Below are 22,268 nucleotides of genomic sequence, written 5' to 3' on the forward strand. Positions count from 1 at the left end.
TACCTGTGTTTATAATCTTCAGTGTGTCCTTCCAACACATGGTGTGACTTTTTTTTTATTTTTCAGGTACGATGAATGGATCAAAGCAGATAAAATAGTGCGTCCCGCAGATAAAAATGTCCCAAAAATTAAACACAGAAAGAAAATAAAGGTAAGTGTATTGCTATCAGACACATGACATTTCAAAAGATCTGTTAAAAAAACAACTATTACTACTACTACTAATATATTTGAATTGTATTCCTACATTGTGGTCTTGGCCCTGCTGAAACATAGTTAGCTTCATGGATGAGCCAGCTTCTTCATGGGCACCGGCCTCTGCAGCATTGAGGGCATCTTCAAAAGGCGATGCCTCAAAAAGATGGCATCCATTATCAAAGGTCCCCATCATGCAGGCCGTGCCTTCTTCTCATTGCTCCCATCAAGGGGGAGATGCAGGAGCCTGAAGGCATACGTTCAAAGTTTCAAAAACAGCTCCTACCCCTCAGTTTTCTGAATGGACACACCTCACTATTTATTTTTTTTTGCTCTCTCTTTGCACTACATATTTAATTTAATTATATATATATATGTTTTATTGTTAATTACAGTTTTTTTATTGTGTATTGTAATGTACAGCTGCCACAAAACAACAAATTCCATGATATATACCAGTGATATTAAACCTAATTCTGATTCTGAAAGCGATACAAGTACAGGCCCTACAGGAATGTAGATAGAGTAAGGAGTTTTTTTTAAAGTTATCAGGAAAGTGCGTGAAATTACATTTGCAGACAAGGTGTATGTATATTAAGGGTAGAAGATAACTAAGGAAAGAGTTGGGCACATTAAAGACTGGAGTGATAATCTGCGCACAGAGTTGGAGCACTGGGTGAGGTGTTAAATGAGCTCTTCTCATCCGTATTCACTATGGAGAGTCAGTGACATTCCAGGTCAGGTTACTGTCGAAAAGTCAACTATCTTAGCAGGCATAAGGAGTGGCACAGCTAGTCAAACTGCTGTCTCATAGTTTCAATGATCCAGGTTCAACCCTGACCGAATAAACAGTCGATGTTTCAGGCCGAGACCCCTTCATCAGGACTGACTGTCTCGATGGTCTCAGCCTAAAATGTCAACTGTTTATTCCTTTCCATAGATGCTGCCTGCTCTTCTGAGCTCCTCTAGCATGTTGTGTGTGTTGCTCTAGGTTTCCAGCATCAGCAGATTCTTTTGTGTTTTGTGAGTATTGTCTTTGTGGTGTTTACATGTTTCCCATTGACTACGTAGGTTTCCTGCTGATGCTCTGGGTCCTCCTAACTCCAAAACACATGTGTTGTTAGGTTAGTTGGCTGCTGTAAATTGCTAGGTGTATTGCTGAGTGGTAGAATCTAGGAAGCATTGATAAGAATGTGGAAAGAATAGGTTACAGGATTAGTTGGAAATGGAAATATTCTAACATAGAAACCCTACAGCACAATACAGGCTCTTACTTTAGAAATTACTTGGGGTTACCCATAGCCCTCTATTTTTCTAAGCTCCATGTACCTATCCAGGAGCCTCTTAAAAGACCCTATTGCATTTGCCTCCACCACCATCACTGGCAGCCTATTCCACGCACTCACCACTCTGCATAATTTTTAAAAAACCTACCACTACTTCTCCTTTGTATCTACTTGCAGGCACCTTAAAACTGTGCCCTCTCGTGTTCTGTGAGTTGCCTGAAATCACTATCCATATTGTAAGATAATATGAAATCTGTAGACTCTGATCAGATATATTGCAGGCTACCCTGGGAGGTGATGGGAGAGAGATGACTGGGGCTCTCTCTCTCTGTGAAGGACTTTTTCACCCAGAGCATGGGTGAAATCTAAAACTCTTTACCTCAGGGGGTGCTGGAAAAAGTATTTAGATGAACACTTGAAACATCAAGGCTTAGAAAGGGCTGAGTGCTAGAAAATTAGATGAGTATACATAAGCACTTGACAGCTGCCACATTTTGGAGTGCCCAGTGGTCTCTGGAGTTCTGTTTGCATCTTATACCCTATGCATCTATACATGTTGTGTTATTAATTTTACCTCACTGCTAAGCTGCAAGGTAATAAAGGTGAATTACAATACTTATTTATAAAGGTCTGTTTCCTTGTACTTTGATTTTAATATATATTTTTAATGTCATTTTTGTCTGTAATTTCTATTACAAAGAGATTTGGTGATGTGTGTAGAGTTGTCCCACTTTAGGGAAATAAATACAGAGTAGAGTAATTTGTGAAGCAGCCATGGGTTTTATAGTCTCCTGAAATTCTGATCAATTATTCTTGTTAGCCCCATCCTCTACCCCTCTATCTATAACCCATCATTGCACTGCACTGTACTGTAAACACTTTAATCCACTTCTTACAATGCTGTTTACATCATAAATACATGCTGCTGTTTTTGCACATCTTATTCCAGATCCATACATTAACTTCTAACTTTATTTTTATACAATTCTTTATACTTTCTAATTGTTGTATGTTGTACCCTGGCTAATGCACTACAGCAAGTTCCTTCTACAATGGATTCTGGTTAATTGGGACTCATTCGGACCACTACATTTTAACTTAATTAAGCACTTGCCCCAATTAGCCAGAGTTTCATGGGAATAGTTAAAAAGATGTAGAAAAAGACAAACTACTGTTTAACTGGGTAACTGATTTGTATTTAAATGCAAAACAGAACAACTTAGAACACTATCAATGCTACTACAGTACTATAAGACTGTGTATTAATCCCTAATGGTTATCGGCACAGGGATTAATGCAGTGTGCACTGCCATGTTCTTTTGATTGACTGTAAATGAACAAAATCAGTACAGACATCTAATTTAGATAATGAATCACCTTCAAACAGTGCTTTTAACAATTGCCTTCTCCAAATCTTCACTTTCATTGTTTTATTCTAGATGATTGTTGATACCTTTAAATTCTTTGTTGAAGAAGTCTAATTGTTTTATTTTCCTTCCAAGCCTTTTCTGGCATCTCCAAGCCTGAATACTTGAAACTACAGTGAGCAAAGCAGTTCTGAGTTGACTTTTTCTTATTTTTCACCAATTATCAGTGACAAAATGACTGCTTTCGAACACAAACATATGCTAGTGACACTATTTAAAAACTGTTCGCCCCAGTACAGTGTAGTGTCCAATGGCCTCAGAAGTACCTGCATCTGATGCTTTTTAGAAACTGTCTCCTGCCAGAGTGTTAAGTGCCAGAGTGTCACAAATGAACAAAGAAAATCCCAGCTACTTTACTGATTATTTTTTTGTTCTTGCCCCAAATAACTGGTGACCCAATTAACCAGAATCCACTGTGCATGTAAATGTATATTCCAAATGAAGTAGACCCTTGAAGTTGTTCCTTGAAATCTTTTGCTACTTAGTTTGCATTTGGGACAGCTAAGCATCTATTCATCTGTGTTCTTATCAATTATATCTGAAACATGAATTGCGAATTATTGGATATTAATTTGGTGTGCATGCTAATGTAATTCTATTTCAAATATCCATGGTAAAGGTAGGAATTGAAGTAGGATAATCAATCCCTCTCCTTTTTCCCCTGTTCATTCAAAGCTGATCTATATCCTAACTCCTTTAATATCTTCACCCAATATAAATATAGAGTGAGTTTGAGTTTGCCCATTAAGGAATAGATGTTTACTGAGAGCACCCTTGCCCTGTTTGGATTTTAAGTTAGTGGCTTAAGTATAGCTGCCATCAGTTTATTAGTAGAATCTGTCTATCTCTACATCCCTTTCTACTTAATTGTTGAGTTATTTTATCTCCTTCACAGTTGAGAGTTAAAAACTGAGTATATGCAAATTTATCAATACAAGCATTACTGCAGTTGCTAAAATCCAAAGCAACAAAGCAAAATGCTGGAGGAACTCAGCAGGTCAGGCAGCATCTGTAGGGGGAATGAAGAGCCAATGTTTTGGGCCGGGACTTCATGAAGGGTCTCGGCCCGAAACTTCGCCTGTTTATTGCTTTCCCTTGTGAAGTTTCATGAGCAAATTTATTTTCATTGTAGTTCTGAGAAGATGTTGTGGAACCTTCATTGTACCCTCTCATAGGCTGAATAATCTTGCCTGAAGTACAGTGCCCAAATTGAATATTACTGTACAAATGTGGTCCTGTTAATTTTGCACAAAACTAACTTGGATATAGATTAATCAATAAGATATAGTGGTGTCTGTTTGAACAATATGTTTGGCAAAGGAGGGAATCTTGATGTCCATCTGTATTTCAGAGCAAGATAGATAAAGAAAAGGAAAGGAGTGATAAAAAAGATAAGGACGATAAATCTCCCAGCAAGTCTGTGCGTGTCCGTCGGTTCTCTAAGACCTCAGCTCATGCTGTGTCGTCGGACATTACTCCAAAATTAATTGGCGCTGGAGCGAGGAGCTGTGAACAGGACATTTCTATAGCAGCCTCTTGCATTACCAATGGAGTGCAAGGTAATAACTTGTTTTTGAAAAGAGATGCATGAATGTTGAGCAGTTTCATACTTATTGAATGGATTATATTGCTTGATTAAAACTGCATGATGTTTACTAAAATCTTCACCTCAGGCACTAGCAAACAATGTTGATATACAATAAGCTTCTGTTTGGCTAAAGAACAGTGCACCCATATGAATTTCACTGCTAATGTTATTTACAAATGACCACAAACAGCAGGTTCACAAGAATAGTCCCAGGAATACATATGAGGATAAGTTGATGGCTCTGGGCTTCGACTCGCTGGAGTTTAGAATGAGTGGGGATCTCATTGAAACCTATCGAATTCATAGAGAGGGGTTGTGAGGAGGATACTTCCTATAGTGGGGGAGTCTAGGTCCAGAGGACACAGCCTCAGAATAGAGAGACGTCCATTTAGAAAAGAGATGAGAAGAAATTTCTTTGGCCAGAAGGTAGTTAATCTGTGGAATTTATTGCCACAGGCAGCTGTGGGGCCAAGTCATTGGGTATACTTAAAGAGGAGATTGAAAAGTTCTTGATTAGTCATGGTGTCAAAGGTTACAGGGAGAAGGCAGGAGAATGAGTCAACCATAATGGAATGGTAGCAGACTTAATGGGCCGAATGGCCTAATTCTGCTTGTATGATCTTATGGACTTGAGACTGATTTCAAAGCAAAAGTTTGACTCTGGTGAGTGGTGGCCTTGCCATGAGATGTGTAAGTTATAGTTTGCATACCTTACCATTGTTTCTAGGCAAGAAAGTCATAAATTTGTGTCACACTCCAGAGACTAGTGGATAATCTAGCAAACCTCTGCCTCTTTTGGGGTGTGTTGTACTCTCCTTTGGCAGAAATATTTAACTAAACCCCGTCAAACCCCTCAGGCTGTTGTGAAGGATCCCAGTCAGAAAGAAAATGAATGGTGACATGTATGTACTTTGATAATAAATATACTTTGAAGTACTATTTGGAAGAGCATGTGAGCTGTTTCCCTAGTGACCCAGATCAAAGTTCAAGTTTAAGTTTTGTTATGTTGCTTGACATCTACCTGTTTACCAACGTCACAAAGTCAATGCATTTGGTTACTTATCTCATTTATGGTTGCAAGACCTTTCTGGAGACCAATTGTCTGCTATACTTTCTACAGCGTTGTCTGACCATGGTAGCACACCAGTTAGTGCATCACTTTAGTACAACAGCTTTAAGATTGGTGTTCAGTTCCAGCCACTGTCTGTGTTCTCCCCCTGACCATATGGGTTTCCTCTGGTTGCTCTGGATTCCTCCTGTAATCCAAAGACATATGGTTAGGGTTAGTGAGTTGTGGGCCTGCTATATTGGCACCAGAAGTGTGGCGACACTTGTGGGCTGCCCCCAGCACGTCCTTGGTCATTGACGTAAGCGATGTGTCTCACTGTATGTTTCGATATGTTGATGTATATGTGACAAATATATCTTTGAATATACATGAATAAGGTACTAGGATTGATGACATATGTATATGTGATAAGACATACAGTTAGGGTTAGTGAGCTGTGGGCATACTATGCTGGAAGCATGGCAATAATTGTGGGCTGCCCAGCACAATCCTCACTGATTTGATTTGATACAAATGACACATTTCACTGTACGTTTTGATGTACACGTGACAAATAAAGCTAATCTTTAAATCTTGAACCTCAAAAGTTCTTCACAGCTGTAAAGCCTCTGGGAAATTCTGAGGTTGTGGATGTTGTCTACTATTAGAGATTTTCTTGTCACCAACCATACGTGACTTGCTGAAACCCGAATGTAAAAAAACAGGAATAATTAATCATCTGCTGGATGCATCCGATACCAAGAATTTGAAGACCATTGATTGGTACCCAGTGTGAGTCTGCAACCACTGTGATAATCTATACATAGAATTAGAGGATAGAATATTCCAGTGGCAAATAGTTGTACCAAAATGAAGCCACACAAGGAAATAGAGATGGTGGGGTGGGGGGGGGGGGGAAGATTGGACAAAAATGGAGAGAAGTGAAGCACTGTGAGAAATGCTTGGTGTTGATGTAGAGAAAGAAAGGGATAAACAAAGTTCAAGTTTATTGTCATTCAACTGTATACGTATTTACTGCTAAATGAAATAACGTTCCTCTGGGACCAAGGTGCAATACACAGTTCATATATCACATACAGCACATAGAATAATATCAACACAATAATATTAACAAATAATTTTTAAAATCTGTCGATGTACAAGTTGACATAAAGTGCACTTACAACATATAGTTAAATATACAACAGTTTTTCTGCTACTGGTGCTGTCATAAATGATGTGTGCTGTGTGGTAGCAGTGTGTTCAGAAGTCTTACTGCCCGGGGGAAGAAGACGTTACCCAGCCTAACAGTTCTTATTTTTGTAACATGTACCTTCTGCCTTATGGTAGGAGGTCAAAGAGATTGTGGGACAGATGGGAGGTGTCCTTGACAAGACTGAGGGTTCTGTGAGTGCAGTGTTTCTGGTATATGCTCTGGATGAAGGGAGGAAAGAGACTGATGTACTGGTGGTAGAAAAAGCATGGAAGACATATTTGAACAGAAGGGGTAAAGAGATTTCTTCAGTCATTTATAATTTAAATCACTTGACAAGAGGTTCTTTAGGCAATGAGTAATACTTTGTTCCAGACTGCTTCCTTTGTAACTTCTATGGAAAATAAGTATTTGGCAAAAGTTATGTGTAGCTCTCCCTCATTATATCGTTAGTCCCTTTGCTAATTGGTTAATTATGATCTGTGTGCTCGTAGTTACAAACACCTTGTAGTGTGTAAACTAGAGAAAGGGCCAAGTTAAATGTACTGAACATGCACACCTTTGCGTCTTCCTTGGAAAGCTGCAAAGTTCATAATTTTTTAATTGATTATTAGCAGGTAGTCGGGTGACTGCATCCAGGAAAACATGACCAATATCATTGGTATTTTAATATGTTATTAGTTGATGTGAGTGACTGTGAAATGTCATCCGAGCACCAGGTGCAGATTCAGATTTTCTTATCAGATATACATCAAAACATAAAGTGAAATGTGTCATTTGTGTTGACAACCAATATCACCAAAGAGTGTGCTGTGGCTTTTAGGGGAAATGGCATGCCTCTTGCCCTTAACGTCTGTGTATTTGACTTTTTTTAATTGTTAACAGGCTCGGAGAATTCTGAGGAGAGCGATGATGATGACCATTGTGAGGCCACTTGGAGGAAAGGTGCTGAAGAGGACACGTCAATTGAAGAAAGCAAAGAGCCAGCCCCCAAGTGTCAGCGAAACCATCCTGTGGCTGGGCTGCAGAGTACCCCCCCAGCTGGCACCAAACTGGCAAACCTATCAGACTCTCTAGACTGGACAAGAAGAGGCAAATGTTCTGAGGAGGAGGAGGAAGTGGAGGAGGATGACGATGAGGAGGAAGGAGAGGAGTCCACGAAGCTGCTGGTGCAGAAAGAAGCGGGTGAGAGGCGGACAAAGTCCCATCTGAAACGTGCCAGGCGGAGAAAGGTAGGTGCCGAAGACTGGGCGAAATCAGAATCACCCGGCCATAAGGGAGAGAGAGTGAAGGGCAAGGAATCTCCCCTCCACAGCACAAGCAGTGACAGCAGCTCTGAAGAGGAGGACGAAAGAACTGACATGAAACCTGGCTCCAACAGAAAGCATAATGGACTGCAGGAAAAGAGGAAACCACTGCACGTGACCCAGCTGTACTCTGGCTTCTCAGAAGTGCCTGAGAAACGAGTCAAGCTTATAAACAATTCTGAACTAAGGGCTCAGAACACAAAAGTAAAGGACCGAAAAGATGTGTGGTCAAGCATCCAGATCCAGTGGCCTAAAAAAGTTCTCAAGGAGCTCTTTTCTGACTCTGACACTGAGACCACATCGTCCCCACCTGTGGCCCTGGAGGAAGCAAAGCCTGAGACACTGTCTGAGATGCCGAAGGAGGAGGAGAGGCTGCCGCATGCGGAGGCAGAAACTGCAGCTCTGGTCATCTCCCCCATCAAGCCGAGCGAAGAGAAGCCAGCTGAGAAAGTGGACAAGAAGGGTGAGCTGCCGAGCAGTGGCAGCAACTCTGTGCTCAATACTCCGCCCACCACCCCTGAGTCTCCTGCTTCTGTCACCGTAACCGAGGCGTCCCGGCCACAACCCAATGCAGTGATCCCTCAGAGGCTGCTCCCAAGCCAGGAGGAATTCCAGAGCATTAAAAGTGAGACGGACAGCACCAATGAGGTTGATAGTATGACTGGGGAGCTGCAGGAAGGACAGTCTGAGGGTAATGTCTCTCCAACGGGGTTTGACGCCAGTATTAGCTCAAGCAGTAGCAATCAGACGGAACCAGAGCATAAGGAGAAAGGTAAGGAGTGCTCAGAAATGAACTTGCTGTTGCAAAGAATTCAGTTAGAGACATGCGGTTTAGTTTTAATTTACTGACTCTGCCATCTTCGATGGGAGGAATGGCCTAATTCTGCTCCTTTGTCTTATGTGAATGTTTATGTGTACACATGGGTGCACAAGGGTGTGAGCATGTGCACGTGCATATGTGTGTGGTAGAATGTGCATTTACGTTTATTTGTTGTTTAAAAAATCTTTTATAAATTGCTTGTGTTTGTTGTTCCAAAGTTGTCTGGATTACCACAGGAGGCAAATGAATTTGTGCCCTGGGTGTGTGGTAATACAGTGGATTATGGTTAGTTGAGACACATCAAGACCAGTACATTCTGGCCCAAGTAAGAGTAAAGGTATAAAAGAAACTAACTACCACATAACTGAGTATCAAATTATGTATTTAACTAAAATACAGAATAAATAAGAACAATATCAATACTACTACAGTACTATAAATCTGTGTCTTGGTTCCCGATAGTTACCAACAGAGGAACTAATGCAGTGTACGCTGCTCAGTTCTTTTGATTGACAAAATGAACAAAATCAGTGCAGTGCACATAGTGGACTGCCTTCAAAGTGCTTTCAATGATTGTATCCACCAAATCTTCATTTTAATTGTAATGTTCAAGATGCTTGTCGAAACCTTCAGATTTTTCATAGTTCCTAACTTGAAGTAGCGAAATTATTTTGTTTTCTCTCCCAGCCATTTCTGGCATCTCCAAGCTTGAATGCTTGAAATTGCAGTGAACTAAACCATTTGGAATTGTCTTACTTTATATTACTCACTAACTATCAATGACAAAAATCACTGTGTTTTGAACAGACACACAAATAACACTATTTAAAAACTGTTCACAGTGTAGTGCCTAACAGTCATATGACGTGCATGTGACTGATGTTTGTTAGAAAATGTTTGGCAGCAGTCTCTGACCACAATTAGTTGGGAGAGTGTCCCAAATAAACTGAAAATCCTGGTTATTTTCTTGATTAGTTTTTGTTCTTTGAGTTGTCCCAAATAAGTCACTGCCCCAGTTACTATTCAGATTTGATCATTGATTGGCCAGAGTTTGTGGTGATGATATTTGGATTTGATGATATTTGGATTTGATGATTGACTGGCCAGAGGTTGTGGTAATATTATTTAGGTCTGATCACTAATTGGCAAGAAAATGAAAATGGATTGTGGGCAAATGGGACAACAGTGTAAATAAATGCAAAATATTGGTGATGGTCTGTAACCAATAATTTTAGAGTATGTTTACACTAATTTTTACAGTTGTGGTAATTATGTATATTACACTGAATTTTATTGCTTGCATAAAAATGATTTTCCATCATACAGGCAAAGCAGCATTTACTGCCTTTCCTGTTTCCATGATAAGGTGGTAGTGAGCTGCCCTCAACCAGGGCAATCTGCTCAGTGACAGGGTCAGCTTACTGCCTCCAAAAGTTTGGTCTCGTGGCAATGAAGGGAGGGCAGTGTTTATTTCCACATCAGAATAGCGTGTTGTTGGAGGGGAAGCTGCAGGTGGAACGTACATGTGTTTGATGGCTCTGGGACTGTTCTTGCTGCACTTCTATAGAAAGGCCAAGAGTGGATGTGGAGAGAATGTTTCCTGTAGTAGGGAAGTCACGAACCAGAGGGCACCGCCTCAGAATAGAGGGATGTTCATTTAAAACAGAGATTAGGAGGAATTTCTTTAGCCAGGGAGTCGTAAATTTGTGGAATTCATTGCCAAAGATAGCAGTGGAGGTCATGTCACTGGGTATATTTAAATAGAGGTTAATAGGTTCTGGTTTAGTCAGGGTGTCAAAGGTTATGTGGAGAAGGCAGGAGAATGGAGTTGAGACGGATAATAAATCAGCCCTGATGGAATGGTGCAGCAGACTCAATGGGCTGAATGGCCTAATTCTGCTCCTATTGTTATGTTTTGTAACTCCAAAACAAAAAAAACTATTTGAAAGCAAAAAGATGAGAATGTGATTTAGTTTCATTTTTACTGTACATTGACATGATGGCGTGGTAACATGCCATTCCTGTACTTTTGCACGTAACCTGTAATGCCTATTTAAATAAACAAGAATGCTTAATCAAACAATGTATGTACAATATTACTGAAATATTAAATACATGATACCTATGTCTCATGTTCTTATGCTCGCTGCTCTTGTCATCCTCTTTTCATAGAAGTTGCAGGCGTGGGTTGTGCATTTGAGGAAGCTTTGAATGCTTGTTGCACTGCTTGTATATCCACTAAGGTTTTCTTAGATTATGTTTGAATATTTTTATCTTGAGTCAGAGTGCCTTCACCCAATGACAGTAAGAGCATAAGATGTAGGAACAGAATTGGACTATTCAGCCCATCGAGTCTGCTCCACCGTTCCATCATGGTTGATCCCGGATCCCACTCAACCCCACACACCTGTCTTCTCGTCATATCCTTTGATGTCCTGACCACTCAGAAAATGATCAACTTCCGCCTTAAATATATGCACAGACTTGGCTTCCACCACAGTCTATGGCAGAGCATTCAGTAGGTTTCAATAGGTACATTTAATGTCAGAGAAATGTATACAATATACATCCTGAAATTCTTTTTCTTTGCAAGCATCCACTAAAACAGGAGGGCCCCAAAGAATGAATGACAATTAAATGTTAGAACCCCAAAGCCCCAGTTCTCTTCCCCATGCACAAGCAGCAACGAGGCATTAACCCACCCGCCCCACCAGCAAAAAATCATCAGCGTCCTCCACCAAGCAAGCGTACAGCAAAGCATCAATAGAGACACGGACTTGCTGGACCCCAAAGACTGCTCGTTCACCCAGTATTCACCCAGTAATTCGACATACCACAGGCTCTCTCTCTCTCCCTAATATGAGGTGTCGCTGTTTCACAGCGAAAGGGGAGACATGACAAACAACTCGTTGGTTTACGATGTTAAAAGTCTGTTCCAGCATTCCACGGGTTTACTTCCCTTTGGCTAAAAAAAATTCCTCCTTACCTCTGTTCTAAAGGGTTGCCCCTCAATTTTGAAGCTGTCCTCAAGTTCTGGGTACCCCCCACCATAGGAAACATCCTCTCCACATCCACCCTATCCGTACCTTTCAACATTCAGTAGGTTTCAATGAGATCCCCCTGCATTCTTCTAAATTCTGGTGAGTCCAGGCCCAAAGCTGTCAAACGCTCCTCATATGTTAACCCCTTCATTCCCGGAATAATCCTCATGAACCTCCTCTGGACCCTCTCCAATGACAACACATCCTTTCTGAGATTTGGGGCTCAAATCTGTTGACAGTACTCCAAGTGCAGCCTGACTGGTGTCTTATAAAGGCTCAGCATTATCTCCTTGCTTTTATATTCCATTTCACTTGAAATAAATGCCAACATTGCATTTGGCACCTTTACCACACACTCAACCTGTAAGTTAACCTTCTGGGAGTCTTGCACAAGGACTCCTAAGCCCCTCTACACCTCTGATGTTTGAACCTTCTCCCCAGTTAGATAATAGTCCCCGTATTGGTCCTTTTACCAAAAGGTATTATCATACATTTCCCAACACTGTATTCTATCTACCACTTTTTTGCCCGTTCTTTCAATTTGTCTAAATCCTGCTGCAATCACATTGCTTCCTCAGTATTACCTACCCCTCCACCTATCTTCGTATCATCCACAAACTTTGCCACAAAGCCATCAATTTCATTATCTAATCATTGACAATGTGAAAAGTAGTGGTCCCAATACTGACCCCAGAGGAAAGATGATAGCATGGATAGCGGAATGGCTGACAGGCAGGAGGCAGCGAATGGGAATAAAAGGTCTTTTCCGGTTGGTTGCTGGTCACTAGTCTTTGGCAACCAACCAGAAAAGGCCCCTTTTATTCCCACTCGCTGCCTCCTGTCTTTTAGCCGTATCTCCATCCTGTATCTTTCCTGTAATGCCATAAGATTTTAGCTTATTAAATAGCATCATGTATGGCACCTTATCAAAATCGAAGTAAATAACATCTACTGTTTCCTCTGTCCACCCTGCTTGTTACTTCCTCAAAGAACTCTTAACAGATTTGTCAGGCAAGATTTCCCTTTTAGAAACCATGCTGACTTTAACTATTTTGTCATTAGTCTCCAAGGACCTCAAAACCTCATTCTTAATAGAAGACTCCAACTCTTTCCCAACCACTGAGGTTCCAGTCCTCTGGGACCATGCCAGAATCAAGTGATACTTGAAAGATGATGCCCATTGCATCAGTTATCTCTTCAGCAACCTCGATGAGCGTAATCCATGTGGCCCAGGTGACTTATCCACCTTAAAACCTTTCAGTTTGCCTAGCAGTTTTTTCCTTTGTAATAGCAATGGGACTCACTCCTTCCTCTCTATGGAAGACAGATGCAAAGTACCCATTAGGTTCATCTGCCCTTTCTTTGTCCCCCATTACTACCTCACCAGCATCACCTTCCAATAGTCCAATATCAACTCTCACCTCCCTTTTACTCTTTATATAACTGAAAAAATGTTGGTATCCTGCTTTATATTATTGGCTAGTTTGCCCTCATGTTTCATCTTTTCCCTTGTTATGGCTTTTTAGTTGCCTTTTGTTGGATTTTACAAGCTTTCCAATCATCCAACTTCCCACTCACCTTTGCTACCTTATGTGCCCTTTCCTTGGTTTTTATGCAGTCCTTAACTTCCTTTGTCAGCCACGGTTGGCTATCCCTTCCATTTGAGAACTTCTTTCTCTGTGGGACATATCTATCCTGCACCTTGTGAACTATTCCAGAAACTTCAGCCATCTCTGCTCTGCCCATTAGTATCCCCATTAGTATCCTCCCGGATCCGGTCTACCTAGGCAAGCACCTCTCTCATGCCTCTGTAATTTCCTTTATTCCATTGCGATACTGATACATGTGAGTTATATTCTTCTTCTCAAATTGCAATATGAATTCAGTCATATTATGATCACTGTTTCCTAAGGGTTCCTTTACAGTAAGATCACTCATAAGATCCGGGTTATTACACAATACCCAATCTATGATAGTCTTTCCCTGAATAGGCTCAAGCAGAAGCTGCTCTAAAAAGCCATCTCAAAGGCATTCAACAAATTCCCTCTCTTGCAATCTGACACCAACCTGATTTTCCCAATCCCCTTGCACATTGAAGTCCCCCATCACAGTTGTGACATTACCCTTATTACATGCCTTTTCCAGCTCCCTTTGCAATCTCAACCCCAACACCTTGGCTACTATTTGGAGGCCTATATATGATTCCCATAATGGTTTTTTACCCTTGCAGTTTCTTAACTCCTCCCACAAAGATTCAACATTCTCTGACCCCATGTCACCTCTTTCAAAAGATGCAATTCCATCTCTTACCAACAGAGCCACAGCACTACCCATGCCTTCCTGCCTGTTCTTTCAATACAAAGTATATTCTCTGATGTTAAGCTCTCAACTATGGCCTTCTTTCAGCTACGACTCAGTTATGCCCACAATGTCAAACTGACTAATCTCTAATTGCTCCATGAGTTCGTCCCACCTTGTTCCAAATGCTACATGCATTTAAATACAGTACCTTCAGTCTTTGCCCTTCTGAGTTTTGCCTCTGTGGTACAATTTAACTCTTCGTCCTGTCTGCATTTGTACCCAATCATTGGCTTGTCCTTCCGTACATACATGTTGCACCCATCGTCTACTTGTAAACCTGCTGGGTCATCCTCAGCTCTATCATCCTGGTTTTTATCCCCCTGGAATATCAGTGTAAATTCAATGCTGATTGACAAGATAAGAACAGAATTAGGACATTCAGAAAATAAAGGCTGCTCTGTCATTTATTCATAGCTCATTTATTTTTCCCCCTCAACTCCATTCTCCTGCCTTCTCCTCATGACTTCTAACACCCTTACAAATCTAAAATCTGTCACCCTCAGTTTTAAATACCTCCACAGCTGTCTGTAGCAATGAATTCTAAGTATTCACCACTCTCAAGAAAGTCCTATTCATCTCTGTTCTAAAGGAACATTCTTTTATTCTGAGGCTGTACCATCTGGTCCTAGACTCTCCCACCACTTGAATTGTCCTCTCCATGTCCACCTTAACCAGGCCTTTCAGTTCCCAGTACTTTTCAATAAGTTCCCCGTTCTCCCATCCTTCTCAACTACAATGAGTACGGTTCCAGAGCCATCAAACATTACTCATGTATCAACCCTTTCAACATTGAAATCATTCTTGTAAGCTAATTATGGACTCTGTCCAGCATCTTTCCTAACATATGGGTCTCAAAAATGCTCACAATACTCAACTATTGCCTTGTAGAACCTCAGAATTATATTTTTGTGTTTATATTCTAGTCCTCTCAAAATTAATGTTAACATTGAATTTGCCTTCCTTACTACCTGCAAGTTAACCTTCACAGAATCCTGTACCAGGACTCGCAAGTCTTTTTGCACCTTTGGTTTCTGATTTTTTTATTTCCTTTTCAAAGTAGTATACAGTTATAGTCTTGCTACCAAAGTGCATGACCATACATTTCCCTGTACAGTATGCCATCTTCCACTTTTTCCCCTTTCACCTGACCTGTCCAGGTCCTTCTGTAGACTCCCTACTTCCTCAACACTACCTGCTCCTCCAGCTGTCGTCCTATCATGATGGTTGGGTAGGATGTGATGCTTGGTTAGTTGTCACTATATTGTCAAAGTGTGAAGTGAGCCAAACACAGCATCGCGCCTGGGCCAAACGTGCACAGGCTGGACAAGTAACACAGAGCCTTATATTTCACCAGCTTGTAACAAAGAGTCATTGAATTGTACAGAAAAGAAACTGGCCCTTGGACCCATCATATCCATGCTATCCTATTTTTGTCTTGGATTTTGATGTTCTTCAAGAAGTCAGGAAAAAGGCACTAAACTTATTGCTTCACTAATAGAACCAAGAAAACTGAGAATGGCCAGTAACAGGAGCAGAAACAGAGGCTAGTGAGTGATGGGAAAGTGAAGCTGGCATCATGTGATTAGCTCTTTTGTACTCCAGAGATAAGAAACATTCCATTCAAATTCACAGATAAGAGGCAACCAATCAGATAGCCTCAATTCAAATAATGCAGCACCAGAGAAGCTTCTAGAACTTTCCAGAATGATACAAAGAACTGTCACCACTAGGGGACACACTGAGCAACTGCATATACAAACGTACGTACTGTGACCATGAGGAAACATGCTAATCAGTTTTATGTTTTAAGTAGTTATAAAAACACTATTAGGAATAACTTGTGAACTGCAAAAAAAATTACAATTAAACAGTTTAATCCAACAGCCCCTCGGACTAGTCCTGACTGTCAGTTGTAGACATGTAGTTTACTCAAGTGCTTCTAGTGGTAAGAGTCCGCATGCATGACAGGTTCGTTTAGACAAGTAATCTTTTGTCCATAACTTTATTAGTAAAAGTCCTTAGTGATGGATGTCACCTTTCCGAGGCACTTCCTCTGAAGGCGTACTCAGTGATCGAGAGGGTTATGCCTGAGATGGAGCTGGCTGTGTCTACAACCCTCTGCAGCTTCTTGCCATCCTGTGCATTAGACCCTCTCTACCTGGCAGGGCTGCAACCTCAGTTTTAAATGACCACCTCCCCCAGCCCTTCTCCTACCTAACCTTGTAACTATGTCCCCTTGTTTGTCACTCACCCACAGTTGAAAACATTTTGCCACCTTTCCTGTCTGTCCCTGAATGTGGATGAAAGAAGAGTGGAGGGCTCTGTGAGTGAAGGGTTAGATTGATCTTGGAGTAGGGTTAAAAGATTAGCACAACATTGTGGGATGAAGGGCCTGTACTGTTCTATGGATGAAAAGACTGGAAAGTCAGATATTGAACATGTCACTTTGCATAATTTAGTAGCAAATTTGCTGCAGTTTTGACCTGCCATTTGAAAGCAAGAGGTTGCATTTACAGAACACTATGTTGCTTTCTCAAGGACACCCAACAGCATCTTGTAATGAATTCTTCATCAAATGTACTCTGTTATGCAGATCTACAGATCAGACATGCGGTCTTGATTGTGAGTTTTGTTGACCCATGTCTGATGGAACAGGGAGAAAAGTTGGCCCGGTACAATGGAAGGGACTGCAGATCTTCATGCAGTCCAGTTGATCTTTTTTTTTAACCTATGCTTGTGAAAAGAAAGCATGAAACAGTGGTTGGAAGAAATAGTAAATGTTCAGCCTATTAGGAGCAATTCTATGCCATGGTTATGATGTCATCTTGTATGGTACAGATGGAATTCTAGGCTTTAATTTGTTGTGGAATCTGGTGTATTTGGGTGGTGAAGTTTTTTCAAAATTGTACAGTTTTCATAACATTTACAGATGTATAATGTTTGGATAATTTCACTCTGCTCAACACTGAACTGATTCCACAGCCCTTGAACTCACTTTCAAGGACTCGACAACTCATGCTCTCAGCATTAATTACTTACTTAGATTATTATTATTACTACTACGATTACCGGTATTTGTTTTTTTTTGTATTTGCACAAGTTGCCTTTTACACATTGGTTATTTATCAGTCTCTGTGTGTAATTTTTCATTGATTCTCTTGTATTTCTTTGTTCTACTGCATGAAAATGACTTTCAGGTTAGTGTATGCTGATATACATATTTCGATAATAAGTTTACTTTGAACTGTGAATGACCATGATATCCCTCCATTCACAGTACAAGATGTGTCATTCCACTTGTTCTCTCAACCCAGCTAAGATTCTGAAAAGTTTAATTTGTCTCACAAATAGTGAAATGTGCCAGTTTGTGTCTGGGAGCAGCCTGCAAGCGTCACCGTGCTTCCAGTGCCAACGTGGCATGCCCACAACTCACTAACCATAATCCATACGTCTTTGGAATGTGGGATGAAACCTGAGCACCTAGAGGAAACCCACATAGTCATAGTAAGCTCCTTATAGACAGCAGGAATTGAACCCTGATGGATGAGTGTAGGTACTGGAATGTGATCGCACTAACCGCTATGCTGCTCTGCCACATAGAGTACTGGCTTACTTAGCTACCCCAGATGGACCTCAACAAAGACGACTGCATCCCTTTTCTGTCCGTGGTGACAAATGTTGTATTCTAGAAAATCTGCTTCAGTGTCAGTGTGCTGTGGGATTGAGACTGTGGCTGTGCGTGAATGATCCTGGAGATAACCCATCTGACCACCAACCAAGCAAGGTTCTTGGGCTTCTTTGAAAGTTGTTCTCAGGATACCATCCAACAGAATCACCGGTTCCCTGTCCTGCCATGCCTTAAAGACATTCCTCGCAGACCACAGCTTGACCTGCTTCCATTACAGCCCAGTCCGTCACTGATAATTGAGCACATTTGCATGGAGAACCGACATAAGGAAGTATCATCCATCATCAAGGACCCCCATCATACAGGCCATTCTTTCCTCTCACTGCTACAGTTGGGAAGGAAGTACAAGAGCTTTAAGTCCCACACCACCGAGGCCAGGAACAGTTATTACCCTGCAACCGTTAGGCTCCTGAACTGGTGTGGACAACTTCAATCACCACCAATGGGAACTGATTCAGCAATCTACACAGTCACTTTCAAGGACTTTATAACTCATGTTCTCTGTATTTTTTTTATTTTATTTGCACAATTTGTCTTTTTTACCTTGGTTATTTGTCAGTCTGCTTTTCATGAATTCTATTGTAATTTTTAATTCCCCTGGAAGTGCTTGCAAGGAAATGAATCTCAAGGTAGTGTGTGGTAACATATATTTACTTTGATTATAAAGTTACTTTGACTATAGAGCCTGTTCGTGTAGAGATTTATATGTTGATGGCAGTTCAGTGGGTTTTAGACTAGAAATGGCAAATCAATAATAAAATTATTATTAATTGTTTTAATAGGATAAATTGCTAAAATTATAATAAATATTTACTTTGAGATCAGACAGCATCTGTGGAGAAGGAAGCAGAATTAGGATCATTAACCAGAAATGTTAATTCTGTTTCTCTTTCCCTGGGTGCTCCCAGATTGACTGAATGTTTCCCAGTTTCGGTCCTATTTCAGATTTCCAGTGACTGCAGTATTTTTGCCAAATTATTTAGTGCAAATTTAAACCATTGACTGTGAAGACTTAGTATACATTGAAGTACGTACTTACTTTGAATTTATTTCCATTCTACCAGCAGTCTGTAGAACTGTATAATAGCACAAGGACTCTGTATAGAACCAGCAGTGAAAGTAATGCCACCTTAAAATCCTCAATAAGGTGTCAATGGACTTGTACTCAAAACAGATGTTTAATTGCCGTTCAGCAAGCTTGCTTTCAGCAGTCTATGGTCGCAGTTAATCTGATAAACCATTCTTGTTAGCTTTCCTCACTGCCCTCTATCTATGACCCCTGTCACTGTACTGCCCTGTAGACACTTTAAACCACTTATTATAATGCAGTTTACACTGTAAATACATGCCAGTATCTATATATTTAATCCCATTTTATTCTATATCTGTACTTTAACCTCCAACTTTATATTCCATATAATTCTTCATTCTTTATAATTGTTGAATGTTTTTTGTTGCTTGTCACACCCTGACCCACACTCCACGTCAAATTCCTACTACAAATAAATGTAAATGGCGAATAAAGTTGATCTTTGATATCTCTCACCTCGTAGTTTTGCTGTTTTGAGTAGTTGTTACTGTTATTAGATCCATTGCAACAGGAACTGTGTTTTAATTTTGGTAAATGTGGAGTCGACATTAGAATAGAGATACCAGGAAAAACTTTCACTTTAGTAGCACCTCTCATGGCCTCAGGATGTCCCAGTGTAGTACTGCCAAATGCCATTGCTGAGGGAATGCTGCACTGTCAGAAGGACTATCTTTTGTCTGAGATGTCACATTATCTCTCTGGTAATTACAGAGAACCTTGGCCCTGTGAAAAGAGCAGGGGAGAATCTACCCCAGTATTCAAGCCTCAATCACAATCACTGAAGCAAATTATCTGAACATTCATTTTGTTTGTAGTGTGTGAAATCTTGCTGTGTTCCCCACATTACAACAGTGACAACCTTTCAGAAGTAATCCATTGGTTGCAAGGCACTTTGGGACATCCTGAGGATATAAAAGCTATATAAAAGCAAGTTCTGTATCACTGTTGATTTGTGGATCAAAGCAGCAAGCTTGGGTTGCCTCAGTTTGGGAAAAAGCAGACAGAGGTGAAAGTTTGATATCTTAAAATGAGAACTTAAATGCAGTTTACTCATTACCTGCCTTTTCCTTGAAAAAAATTCTTTTTCAAAGTTCAAAGTAAATTTATTATCAAAGTAATATATGTCACCATATCCTACCCTGAGATTCATTTTCTTTTGGCCATTCACAATAAATACAAAGAAACACAATAGAATCAATGAAAAACTGCACATAAACAAAGACAGACAACCAATCAATGTGCAAAAGACAAGTTATGGAAATACAAAAAGAAAAAGACAAAAAAAAATCCTACATGCATTGTCCATCTGTTTTGTCTTGCTTGCATCTATCTGTTGTTCAATTATTCCTGTGCTCCTTCCAATTCATAGCAGTCTACACTTTCCCAGTTCCCCTTTTCTTGAATTATATAAAGGCTCTTAAAATTCTCAACTTCAGCTGTTTACAATGAGAAATTATTGAATCCACGCAGCAACTTTGTCTCTCTAGTCATTCAGAATATCTACTGCGATTCCAAGGTGTTTTTTTTTCCTTTCACAAGCTATTATCCTTGCTTCCAGCTTTCTGGATAATCTCATAGATGTTTCGTGGTTCCTTGCTGGATCTTGCCAAATGTACCCCTTGTGCAAAGAGTACCCTTGCGAAGACTGGGGGTATAAATGGAGAGGGAACCTGTCGAAGCTGGGAGGAAGCTTACTTTCAGCAAAAAAACACTGACGCAGAGCAGATGAGCTCAATGTGTTGTTTATGCCCCCTTGTGTGCAACCTCTGATACAGCTAGCCTCATTCTAATCCAATCTGTCATGTTCCTGAAAAACGTCAAGCCTTCTGATGTTTGACTGTAGCATGCTTGTGTAAGACATATGAAAACAGATGGTCCATTAGTATAACATGATTAGATCAGAGCACAGCAGGCTGTCTTTTCATTGTAAACTATTTCATTTGCCAAAGTAACACACACAATGCTGGAGGAACTTGGCAGGTAAGGCAGCATCTATTGGAGAGGAATAACTAATTGACACTTCATCAGTACAGGAAAGGAAGAGGGGAAAGCCAGACTAAGAAGGTGGAGGAAGGGAAGGAGTACAAGCTAGAAAGTGATTATTTATTCCTTTCCATAGATACTGCTTGACCTGCTGAATTCCTCCAGCATTTTGTGTGCGTTGTTCTGGATTTCCAGCATCTACAGAATCGCTTGCGTTTATGATTATTATATTTGCCAATCCTTTTTGACCACATTGATAGGTCGAGAAGATTAAAACGTCTGGGATTTATTTTGGACACTAAGAATCAGAGTCAGTTTGCTCACCCTTGTTTGATTTTTGAATGCTAGTATGAAATAAAATTTTCCCTTGTCTTCGTTTCAATCCAGTTGCTTCTGGTCACAAAAGGCCAAAAGATGCTCAGGGAGGAAGTTCAGCCAAGAAGCAAAAACGCAGCCACAAACGATCAGGGATCAACAACAAAAAGAAAAATCGAGCTGGTGAGGAAATGTGATACTGCTTGCTTATGTTTGTTAAATATTGTATCGATTGTGTAGATTTTTGTGATAATGTTATGCCTTTTTCGTTTGCCTATGAGCATTCTTGGTCAAAGAGAAAATCTACTGAAAAACACAGCAAGTAAGACCATAAGACACAGGAGCAGAATTGAATCTTTTGACCCAATCAAGTCTGCTCCGGTGTTCCATCATGGCTGATGTATTCTCTCTTTCAAACCCATTGTCCTGCTTTCTCCCTGTAACCTTGGACACCCTTACTAATCAAGAAGCTATCAACTTCCACTTTAAATATATCGAATGACTTGGCCTCCACAGCTGGCTGTGGTGATGAATTCCACAAATGCATCACCCTCTGGCTAATGAGATATTTCTCATCTCTGTTCTAAAGAGATCTCCTTCTATTCTGAGGCTGTGTGCCCTCCCCCACTATAGGAAACATCTTCCCCTCATCCACTCTATCAATACTAGAAGTATTCAGCAATTCAGCGAGCATCTGTGAGAACAGAAATTGAGTTAATGTTTTCAGTTGATGAATTTCAAGACACTTCATCAGCCTGGCATGTTAATTCTGTTCCTTTCTCCACAATTCTCCATCTTATTTCAGATTTTCTGTGTTGGCAGAATTCTTCTTAAGGAAATATACTGTTCTATATCTACACTTGAAATATTGTGTTCAGTTCTAGTTATCTCATTATTAGAAGGAAA

General features: G+C 40.4%; 1 protein-coding gene across 6 annotated transcripts in view; it reads left to right on the forward strand.

The window, feature by feature from the left end:
* arid4b (AT-rich interaction domain 4B) overlaps nucleotides 1–22,268 on the forward strand; it is a 141,428-nt gene that overhangs the window by 106,981 nt on the left and 12,179 nt on the right. For all 6 annotated transcript variants that reach the window (XR_009514366.1, XM_059982175.1, XM_059982176.1 and 3 more), the window contains 4 exons: nucleotides 67–151; nucleotides 4,260–4,467; nucleotides 7,643–8,836; nucleotides 21,435–21,545. Coding sequence is in view for 5 of the 6 variants with exons in the window: in XM_059982175.1 (XP_059838158.1) it covers nucleotides 67–151; nucleotides 4,260–4,467; nucleotides 7,643–8,836; nucleotides 21,435–21,545 (1,598 nt within the window). In the remaining variant the exon portion in view is untranslated. The remainder of the gene's footprint in view (nucleotides 1–66; nucleotides 152–4,259; nucleotides 4,468–7,642; nucleotides 8,837–21,434; nucleotides 21,546–22,268) is intronic.

The sequence above is a fragment of the Hypanus sabinus genome, chromosome 10 (assembly GCF_030144855.1).
Source record: "Hypanus sabinus isolate sHypSab1 chromosome 10, sHypSab1.hap1, whole genome shotgun sequence".
Classification (NCBI taxonomy): domain Eukaryota; kingdom Metazoa; phylum Chordata; class Chondrichthyes; order Myliobatiformes; family Dasyatidae; genus Hypanus; species Hypanus sabinus.